This window comes from Alligator sinensis, unplaced genomic scaffold (assembly GCF_000455745.1).
Source record: "Alligator sinensis unplaced genomic scaffold, ASM45574v1 scaffold1621_1, whole genome shotgun sequence".
In the NCBI taxonomy this organism is placed as follows: Eukaryota; Metazoa; Chordata; order Crocodylia; family Alligatoridae; genus Alligator; species Alligator sinensis.
The window spans coordinates 328,221-340,025 of record NW_005843006.1 but is presented as its reverse complement, the minus strand read 5'-3'; the positions used below and the strand labels follow the sequence as shown (position 1 = coordinate 340,025).

Sequence of the window (11,805 nt, the reverse complement as noted above, 5' to 3'; positions counted from 1 at the left end):
TGCCTGCAGCCGCTGGGCTGCACCATCCTCCACCTGTCCCCTTGTGCCTGGGCTCCGCCTGTCCCCACTCACCCCAGCTCCTGGGCTGTGCCGTGCAGGCAGCTGGTGTCGGCTGTTCCTGGGTCCACTGCAGCAGGGGCTGGGGTGAGTGGGAACAAGCAGAGCCCCGGGTGGCACGGGACACAGTGCAGCTTGTCCTTACTCACCGTAGCCCCTGCTGCAGCTGCCCCAGGAGTGGTCACTGCTAGCTGTGGAGGGAACTGTCAGTGAGTGTGGGCGGGCATGCCTTGTGCTGCTCTGTGCTCCCTGGGAGGGCTGTGAGCTGTGGGTCTGTGCCAGGCTCTTCCTGGGGAGCACATGCCCCTGGATCTGCATGTGGGACAACAGCAGGCTGCTGCTACAGGCTGGGGCCAACAGTGGCACTGGGCTCTTCCCAGCACTTGGGGCTGGCCATTGTAGCAGGGGCTGGGGTGAGTGCTGCTCTGTTCTCTCTGCTTTGCTCCCTTGTGCAGCCCCAGGAGCTGCACCCCTCCCCACCGTCCCTTCCCTAGTCCCAGCTTCACTCCCTCCCTCCCTCACCACCATGGAAACCTATCTCTATTTGTTACATTATGAAGTGGGTTGGTTTTACGCAAATTCAATTTATGCGCCATTCTTCGGGAACACATATACAGCATAAATTGAGGGAAACCTGTAATTCCAGCTGTTGGCCAGACTCCCAGCTGCAGGAGTACCATGGCTGTTGCTTCCTCTGCCCCAGGTAAGGCTGTTGGGGCCAGCACAGTTACTGGCTCCAGCCTCCCCTACCCCATCAAGGTAACCTGCCATGTGCCAGAGTGCACATGGCACAATCATTCCCCAGGGACAAACAGCAGCAGCACAAGGTGTGCCACTGCTACGTGTCCCCAGGGAACCAAATGTCTATGCTCATTTGGATGCAGCTGTTATATCTGGATGCGGCTGTTGTGCCTGAAAGCATATCTATCATCTTTCCCAACTATATAGCTTGTCCAGTTAAAGATTTTGCCAAAAAAAACCCCTAGCTTCTCATATATTTTCTGGACCACTTGGAACTGTACACTGAGAAAGCCCAGTCTTCCACACTAGCAAGTATGGGTAGTTAGATCACTAGGTCTCTACATGCCCTAATCACCCATGATTACTTATGCAAACTAAATCCCTTTTCACAGCTTGTCTTGCAGTAACTCTTCATGACCCTCAGGGGATTATTGCAACATGCAACACCTGAACATACATGAGAAATGGAGACACATGAAGATTTTATAACTGAAGCAATGAAAATAGAAATTCATCGCTCTGCCTCCATTTCTGGATCAAAAGGAACACAATCCCTGTCTCCAACTGTTAATCTTCACCCATAGAAATCATACCAAGGAAACACCTGAAAAACTAATTAAAAATATATTTTCTAATTTGGGACTTTCTCAGAGTTTTTGCCAGTATTAAAATTATTTAATTGATCTTCTTAGAGTAAAAATTATTTAGTTTATCTAAGAAGTTCCCCTCACCCCATTTTACTTTCCAGATTTAAAATGATTAAACCAAATTCATCCTTGGTCTAACTCCAATGGGTAACTGAATCAGTTGATTGTAGTGATATTGCACGCACTGTAATAACATTTGCCCCAGTGAATTTTTGTTTTAGTTATGATTACAAACAATACTGCAGAACAATCCATTCTGCTCTGTTGTTTTCTTGTTCTGTGGCATTTCTTGTTCTTATTTTCCATCTGTTTACACCAATAAGAAGCTTATACCATTAAAACCATGAAATCAGAAAACAAATTGATCTCCTTCATCTAGGATTATGCTCAGGAAGAATGCTATGCTTTTAACAGCATAATAGAATTACTGAATGTCATCAGCAAGGTTAATTAATCTATTATAGTAGATTTCCTTCATTTTCAAAAACTGCATTGTCTTTCTTATTAGAAAAAAGTTCATCCCAACAAGTATATGATAATTCAGCAACCTTGAAAAGGCTTGTCTCGTTGTATGACATGTCTGGTATTAGATATTTAATTACATCATGCCATAAGCATAGGAGACACGACGTATCACAATGTGATTACAAGGTGGTATGTGTACTGTGACGCATTCAGCATTTCTAGAATCATCACAGTGTATTAAAAATCAGAAACTATCAGCTACCTGCACAGTTTATTGCTACACATGTTCTTATACAAGCTACTTTATTTTTAAATTTAAAATAGTACCATCATTTTCAAAATAAAGAGTTGTTTTCTTGTTGTTGTTGATAGTATTGAGGCTATGAAAATAATTTAATTTTTCCATTTGGCAACTAAACCACATGTAATATATATATTTCAGGTCAAATTTATTCTAGAAATGACAAAACAAGATTTCTGACATTTCTAAAATGTATTCCTTGCATTGGTTTGGTCCAAAATACTTATACCAAATTCAGTTCAAGTTCACAAATAGTTTGGGATCAGCCAAAACACTTTTCAACAACTGAATCTTTCTCCAAAGCCAATTATTATTTCCATTACAATAGCATGTAGAAGCTCCCATCTCAAATTAGAGCTTGTGGAAGCCATTATATATGCACATTGTAAGAAATAGTCTTTGCCCTGAAGACTTGCAGCTTCACTATAGCAGGTAAGTACAGGATATTAGAAAGGGAGTATCATTATTTCCATTTTACAATTGGGAAACTGATACACAGGAGATTAAGTGATCCTCCAAGGTTACACAGAAAGTTCATGGTTGGTCCAGCAATTGAACCTAGGGCTTCTGAGTAGTGGGTCCAATGTTTTAACCAGAAAATCATTCACCTAAGAGCTGGGAAAACAATCTCTACTGACAGCATAAAACATTAATCAGTTAGACTTGCAAAGGACTATGCTTTTAAATAACAACAGCTTTTTTTCATTTCCAGCAGTGTCAGTAACAACACAATAGGAAACACAACCCTGCATGAACACTGTGAATGTATAGTCTCAGCTCAAGTGCTACAGAAACCATTTCCATTTTGAAGAAAAGATTGCTATTAGTCATCTAACTGCTAGTTAGAGTAAACTTTGGTACTCTGTTGTAGGTACAGCTGTAATTGTACCAGTACAGGATTCATGGGCCTACACTGTGAGACCTTAATTCCATTATGCTGGTCACAACCATGTCATAACAATGCCACCTGTGACGATGACGCTGACAATTACACATGCCACTGTTGGCCAGGTAAGCCTTGTATTCTCTTACAAGTATGCTCTTTTCCTTTAGAGCAGAAATTTTCCCACCCTTCCACGAATATGAAGACAACATCTACCTACCTAATCTTAAAATATTTTCTGCAAGCAGTGTTGGAAAGGCTTCACTTCCCATTATTAGCCAGGTCCACACTTAATTACTTACCACCTGCTGAGAGTCTGTTCCTATGTGTAGAAGAAATGAACAGGTATAATGGCCTTTTCCTTATGTGCAAGTTTCAGTGTTATTAAGTCATTGGCAAGTGGGAACTACAGTTCAGGGTCTGCTTCCTGGTTGTGTGCTTAATCCCTCAGTCCATGTGACATGGGGACTGCTCTTGCTGCTGCTGCTGTCAGTTCCTTAGTCTTCATAAATGTGACTTTTTGATTGAAATGAAAACCCTGGGGCTTCCATGTGAAATGTTGAATGCTTAAACTAAAAATAAAATTGAGCAAGAAGTGAATTTTGGAAACCAAACTCCCTTGAGACCCCTGAGGGTCGGCTCTTCTAAGCTGAGACAGAGACAGGTTACAGTTTCAGATTCCTGTACTTATTCAAAGGATCATGTCCTGCTAAACTGAAGAATGACTTCATATTCAGCTGCATCTCTAACCAGGACACTGGCACTGTTCCTCGTTGCAGTTACTCCACACATTAGTAGATTCTTATCCTGCTTGTTACAGCCTAGTTGGAGCACAGATATTAAGCTAATCATAATACAGAATTATTGGTATTCAGAAGTTTTGGAAATACGAAGTCTACACTTCTGAACTCCTTTCTACTCAAGGACCTAAAAACACTTCATGAGTAGTAAAATATTTAACTGACACTGTGAATAAGAAGTGTTGTTATCCTCATCTTTCACACAAAGAGACTTGCAGTTATAATTTAAGTGACTTGTTTGAGGTCACACAGGAAGCCTGCAGCTAAGCCATGAAGAGAATCTATGCATCCTGATTCCCAGGCCTGTGCCTTAATCACCATCTTTCTTCTTTTGTATGCCCACTTGTTTTCTGAATAATTGAACTGTAACTCAGGTATAAAGGTGAGGGGTCTTTCTTTTTTCTCTTTCCTTTTCAGCTTGGCAGCTCCAAGGGTTTTTTTTTTTGTTTTTTTGTTTTTTTTTTTGGGGGGGGGGGGGGGGGGAAGCTGCATATACTACATGCTTCTTACTAAGGTGTAAATGATGTACTTGAAAAACTGGACCAACAATAACATTACTATCAACAATAAAATAACAGTGATTGCAAAAGATCAGCTATTTCCCCAAAAGACCCTTCCGTACAACAACTTCTAAATGAGCAAGCATACATATAAAGAAACATTAAAAACTGGGAAAAGGTTGGAATAGTAATGGGGAATATTGTGTTCTAATGCTATCCCTCCATTTTCTGTAGAATTTTGGACCCGAAGATGTAGTTAATAAGAAAAATTGTCAAAAAAGCAAACAATAGAATTTTTACTGAATATTTTGAACCCCCCAAAAGTTAAGAGTTCAAGTCCCAGGCTCCAGTGTTGCACATTATAATGTTTGGATCCAAGTATATTCCTAGTTCTGAAGAGTTAAATATTTTCAAATCTAGAATTTTGATTCAGGTTAATCTTGGTCTTACTAATTACACATATTGTTTGACAGCAACACATTCTTGTTGAAGAATTATGAGAAATTAAAGGCTGAATAATATTCTCTTAGGCATGGGTTATGTTATGCAAATCAAAACTTCCATTCTTGCCTTACAGCAGTTTCCATATCCCAGGAAACTCATAAGTTTTACAAGATTGAGTTAAACACTTCCTTTTGATTGCTGTTCTGCAGGATATACAGGTTCCCACTGTGAAACTGATATAAATGAATGCAGCAGTAATCCTTGCCTCTATGAAAGTGAATGTGTGGAGCAGTCCTGGGTAACCTGGTATGGAGCTATTCCAGAGCTGCCACCAGAGTTCAGCTACCACAGAGCATCAGGCTACGTGTGCAGCTGTAAAGCAGGTTTTACAGGTAAGCTCTCTTTGTAAAAACTAAAGACATAATATATGACAGGGTCCACTGGATCCAATGTAAACGAATCATTTGAACATACTTACGTGTTGAATATATGTCATAGTGCAAAGGGTCCCCCTGCTGGTCACAGTAAATATATTTTAACAAAAACACTTATGGAATACTGATAAAAACGAAAGAGCACTGCTTCACAAATTGCAAGGTTAGCATGTTACCAGCAATCTCTAAGCATGCTATCTAAACCACAGGAACAGATGAGATGCCATCCTGCATCAGGCCACATCAGTATCCTATAGCTCTCAGTGGCAGAGGATGCTAAGAAGAAGAGTATGTATGCAGGGCCTGTCCAGACTGTCTCTTGGCCCTTTCCCATTTGTTTCCCCCTAACAATCATATTTAATATTCACTAATTAATTCACTGATAGTTTTATCCTGCATGAATCTGTCCAATCCCCTTTTGAACTTGCTGAAATTGTCACCCTCCAAAAAATCTGATGGCCATGAGTTTCACAAGTTAATTACACACTGGGCACATCTACACATTCATTAATGCAACATAATTATGTCACATTAAGTTTAGTACCTGTAATTACAGATACTACCTTAATGTGCTGTAATTGGTGCTACTGTGCATTAGCGCTGGTGCATGCTTTTTTTGGTGATGCTAATGCACAGTAGACTAATTCTACTGCACATTAGTGCCTTAGCACAGGTTTTGCCCACTGTGCTAATGCGCAGTACAATTAGTCTACTGTGCTCGAAGCATCTGGTGTAGACACACCCACTGTGTGAAAAGAAACTAATCCATGTTGCAAGAAAGAGAGAGAAAAGTGTCATGTCATGTCATGTCATGTCCTTTCACACACTGTAATTCATGTCACATTTACTTGGAGGCCACTGCAAACACTTTTCAAGCAGGGTCTTCTCTCCTGTGTTCCAGTTTCACTATGCATACTTCTGATAGTCCATAAATAACGAGAGCAATTATGATGCATTTTTGTAAATCAGACAAAGTATAAATCTACATTCCAAGTTTTCAGTCTCTGTTTCAAGGCTTCTAATGTAGTCAATATAGTGATACCTAGGCACCAAGGGAAACACCCCTTAACAGCAGGACAAATGCAGCTCTGTTAATAAATCTGACAGGCTATGCACTGGTTATACTCAGGTTTTTAAATGAAAAGTAGTACCAAAGGAAACCATAAGTCAGTAGCATAAAAATCTATCAGTGTTAGTAATAATCATAATCCAGTAAAAGAAAGTTAAGTGTCTTGAGATTTGTGTTAAATTAGCATGTTAATCTTTTAAAAAGCCAGCCCAGCATTATAAAGCTATGGATCTGTTCTACAGTCTGACCCTGTTAACTCAATTCTTCTATTTCCCCTGAGAAAAAACTGAGGGTTTTTTTTTTTTAAATAAAAGGGATGAATTTTACTAGTTGTCAATTTCTCCTTCCATTCACCTCCTGAGGTTTATAACATTTTCCATACTCCAATGGTAGTAACCTCTATGACTTAGCAGGTACAGAAAATATTTCTTCTACTACCTTTCTTTCTATCTTGGGCTTCTGGATGAATGTTTCCACAGGGCAATCATGAGATTCTGTATGTTTCTTTTCCATCATTTCTCTTTAACTGTTCCACCCTATCCAGTTACCAAACAATGTCCTTGCACTTTGTTCTCTCTCAGAGGGTGTGACATGAGCAGGGATCCTGGTTTTCTCTTATTAACAAAAAACCCCAATTTGTGGTAAAAAAAAGTAACTCTAAATCCACATTTTTCCATAATTAGAATGAAACACCACTATATATACATCTATATGTTACTGGTGTTTCATTTAAATCATGGAAAAATGTGGATTTGAAGTTAATTTTTTTTTTAAACGAAAATTGGGGTTTTTTTTAAATCAGAGAAAACCAGGATCCCTGGACATGAGGCTTCCCTGTATGCTAATGGTATTCCTCTCCCTGTGCATCAAGCACCCACACTATTATCCCAAGTCTCTTAACATTTCAATTCTTTCCCTTGCTTTTCATAACTGACTTGCAATCCTTGCTCCCTATTCTTCCCCTACTGGACTACTTTTTAAAAGTCCTATGCTCTATCATATGACTTATCTTGTGTTTCCTTGTTTTAACTCACATCCCTCCTCTTCCTCTCCTTCCTCAGCCATTAACTTCATGTGTTTTGTTTTCTTTATTTAGAGCCTGGATACACATTTCTTAATGGCTTTATAGTGGTATATACAAGGAGTAATGCACAATGTCGAGCCCTAAACCAGTTTAACTATTAGAACTATTAACTAGAATCAGTTATAAATTGCCCCAGGGCACAGACAGAAGTGATAATTTTTGCCCAATCTGGCCACAGAAAGCAGTCTATAGCTGTGACCAAACAGAAGTGCATGCCTGCAGACCACTTCAAAAATGGCCAATCAAGTGAAAAACTGAGGGTCCAGATGAAGATGCTTCAAAACAGAACGTCTTCTGTAACATGTGTCTGCACTGCCTCCAAGCCTGTCAGTTTTCAGAATGAGAGAGGGGGAAAGGAGCATAGGGAATTTGGTCTGGGGGGTTTTCAGCCCCCACTAGAAGGTCAGACAGGTATACTGGAGCCACCCCACTCACCAGCACTGGCTGGGGAACCTCTAGAATGAGCTCCCTCTGCTCCCTTTCCCCATTCCCATTCTGAAAACAGGGATAGGATAGGAGGGAGGAGAGTCATTGATGGGGGAAATCAGGCTGCAGGCTGGCAGCCAGCAGCTAGATTCCCCTACCCCCTGGAACCAACAGTGAACTTCTGTTTGGTCTGGGGGATCGTTATAACTGAGAACACTTCCTGCAAAGCATTTTGAGTTACAGCGGGGAGCTACACTTCTGCCTGTGCCACCATTGTAGTTACCCCAAGAAATAAAAAACAGCAGTAAAACTGTATGAATGCAAGTGATACCAGAGTTTATGATGTGTCCACAGTTATTCTAGAGTAGCTTTTTGCTCAATGCAAATAGGCTATTTCCCACACCTTAGTGACAAGACACTGAAATAGGACTTAATATTGCAGCTTCCCAAGATAATTGATTGTCTGCCCACCCCAAATCATGATGTGATTTATTTGTACAAAACTGATGTAAGTGACATCAGAAATAACTTGTTATGTGTCCAGGCCTTGTACTTTGACTCAGAATACACTATCTTTACTCTCACTAAGAAATATATTTACAGGTGAGATAGATAGTACTCATTGGCCGCATATAGACGAGTGCGGCCATGTAGTATCTGGTGCCAAAAATGTACTGCACCTTCAGCTGTTCTCTGCATTGCAGGGGAGCAGCACAGGGTTTTTTTTGACCCCTGGATATCCAGGGGGCAGCATGCACCGTTCAAAACCAGAGCCTGGCCAGCCAGAGCCACAATCTGGCTGCCAGCCAGGCTCTGAGTGGCAGGGATGCCACTGCTGCAGCCTCAGGAGGCCTCCAACCCCCCAGGTAAGGCTGTGGCAGCCTCCCCTACCCCACTTAGGATAACCTGCTGCTTGCCAAAGAGTGCGTGACACAGGCATTCCCTGGGGACAACTAGCAGCAGCCAGAGGAGATTAAGGTTCGTTGGGTCCTGGGAAAACAGAAAATTGAAGGCCTCCCACACCCATTTTAAACATGAGTGTATCAAAAAATAAATAGACCTGTTAAATTTTTATACGGTGCATTAATAAATCAAGCACAACACACAATGTCAAAATTAACTACTCATTTTTGCCACACACAACACCAAATAAAACAACTGCCTTAAAAAAATTACTCAGATGCATGGGATCACCATAAACATATAACACAAAAGGAATGATGTTTTAGTTTAGTGGTCATGTAGACTTTGTTTGACTTTTTTTTTAAATATACATTTTACCCCACATCCTGCCAGGGTATGCAGGGATCCCCCAACCTCCCAAGTCTCCAAAATCCACACACACACCCACAGCCCCCCACAACTTTACAAATAACTACCATCACACACACACACACACACACACACACACACACACACACACAGAGATAAAAAATAGCCTGTCGTGATTTACATACCAAATCTCTTGATTTTTAAGTTTGTCTTATGATTTTTCCTTCATAGCTGTGTTGGTCTGAGACAAAAAGAAATGCAAAAATCTAGAACTCTTGGTTCAGAAATGATACCTTTTATTAGACCAACTAGCAAATCACAAAAATTATCTTTTTTCTGCAAGCTTTTGGGCACAAAAGCCATTCACCAGGCTCTGGGAAAATTAAAGTCCCCATAGGTAGGAAATAAACTTCACTTTTGCACAGAGGGAGCTGGAGATAGAAATCTGTCCCTCTGGGTTCATGAGAATGTCTTTGTGAGTTGCTCTGAGCTGCTCTTTGATGTGTGGATCAGGTAGGATTCCTGCAGAAAAAGATAATTTTTTTGGATTATGAACTTCATTGCAGAGCAGCAAGGAAATGTTCTAACCTCCCTGCTTGTCATCTGATACCTCCAGGGAAGGAATCCTACCTGATCCACACATCTAAGAGCAACTCAGAACAATTCACAAAGACACTCTCACGGACCTAAGAACAGATTTCCATCTCCAGCTCCCTCTGCAAAAATGAAGTTTATTTCCTATTTTTGGACCAACTGCATGGTTGTAATAGACATAGACAAGTTTTTGGGTATCTCAATACCCTGACTCAGATCCATTTGACCTTGCAGTCACAGTTGCAGATCGACTCAGAGGCCAAGGAGACCTGAGGAAAGGTACTGTGATACCCAAAAACTTGTCTACGTCTATCACAACCATGCAGTTGGTCCAGTAAAAGATATCACCCACAAGAATTCTTGCCTCTATCATATTCCCTACCCCACCACAGCAACAACATGACTTCAGCACTACCAATGTACAGTTATGACATTATGCATTAACTAGCCAATGGCCCATCAAGAATGATGCGGGGGGGAGGGGGAGTGGGCAGGGATGGAGCCCCATGCCACTGCCCCCATCTGGGGCCACTCCCCGCTTCCCTCCTGCTGCTTGGGGTCCAGGCCTTCTCCCTCCTTCCCCACTGTGGCAGTAGAGGGAGGGGAAGAGTGGGCCCCAGCCCAACGTGGGGGCCCCCCCCCAGCTGCTGCTGCATCAGCCCAGGACCACTCTTCCCCCCCACTGCGGTGTGCCTGCTCCTCCCCCCCATGTCAGACCCGCTCCTCCCCCCACCGCTGCTGCATTGGCCCACATCGGCCCTGCAGGTGGCAACAACGGAAGGGGGAGGGGTGGGCTTGCCCTCCCCCACAGCAGCCCAAGCCTGCTCCCCTCTGCACCAGCGCTGCCACCTCCAAGGAGCAAGGGGCAGGGGGCGAGGCCAGCTCCAGTGGTTTTACCCTCCACCCCCATTCTGTCCACTCCATTGCTGCCGCCTCCAGGGAGCAGGGCAGGGTGGGGGAGGCAAGGCCAGCTGCCCCAGCCTCACCTCCCCATTTCTTGTGTACCTGCCATCATGGTGGCACGCCGCCATGCCGCCACCTCCTGTCCCAACATTGTATTCACACTCTGATTGGTTGTTTCAGTCAGCCAATCAGTGTGTGAATAAGTATAATGGAGAGACAGACAGACAGATTAAGGCTTTTATAATATTAGAATCAACATCATATAATAATAAATGCTGTTCTCCGTTCTATGATCTAGGCAGCACTACATACTTGCCCATACCCTCATACCTATAAATGGCACAAGCAAAATCTAGGTCTATTGCACAGCTATTTAATTATTAGTGTGCCAATACATGCAATATGGGCTTCTAGAATATAGCACATTTTTGATAGTGAGCCACTATCATAAACATCGTCATTGGTTTGGACACTTAAATATGTGGCTTGATTTTCAAAAGTGTTGAGCCCCTAGAAACTTCTACTGATTTCATGTGAATTAGGCGTATTGCTTTAGGCCTATTTTTCAACATTCTAAAGTGCTTATGCCTTATTTTCATCCAAATGCCTGGTGGATGTCTCATTAAAAAAATATAAGTCAGAACAAACAGAACTGCATTTCACACACAGTGGGACGGGCAGATAGTAGGGCTGTGCCAAGCTTCAATCCATGATTTGATTCGCAGAGATTCAGCCTGATTTGGTGGCTGTACCTCCAAATCCAAAGAGAATCAGGAGACCCTTTAATCTGTTCAAATTGAATTGGAACCCTCTAAATCGATTCGGAAAGATTCAGCGATTTGGATATAATCGTATTCAATTTGATACACAGCTTTAAATGTTTTGCCTACATACCGAGCACACACGGGGGGGCCGTGCTCCTGTGGGATGCTGCATCTGCCCCCAGCATCGCATCATTCATGTACCTGGTACCTCAAGGTATGTAGAAAAAACATTTAAAACTGTGTCTATGGCTGAATCGCTAATTCTCCAAATCAGCATAGGATCTTCAGATTTGGATTCAGCCAAATCGAATTGGAGACAGTGATCCAAATCAATGAATCGAATCACTGTCCCTGGTTTGGGCTGAATCGGGATCCAAATTGAATACGGTCCATTTTGCACACCCCTATCAGATAGAGATAC

At 42.1% G+C, this 11,805-nt stretch overlaps 1 protein-coding gene across 1 annotated transcript in view; it reads left to right on the top strand.

Annotated features, from left to right (window-relative positions):
• CRB1 (crumbs 1, cell polarity complex component) overlaps positions 1-11,805 on the top strand; it is a 129,145-nt gene that overhangs the window by 29,982 nt on the left and 87,358 nt on the right. Inside the window, exons 4-5 of the mRNA XM_006036703.1 lie at positions 3,083-3,222; positions 5,048-5,230. Of these exons, the coding sequence (XP_006036765.1) occupies positions 3,083-3,222; positions 5,048-5,230 (323 nt within the window). The remainder of the gene's footprint in view (positions 1-3,082; positions 3,223-5,047; positions 5,231-11,805) is intronic.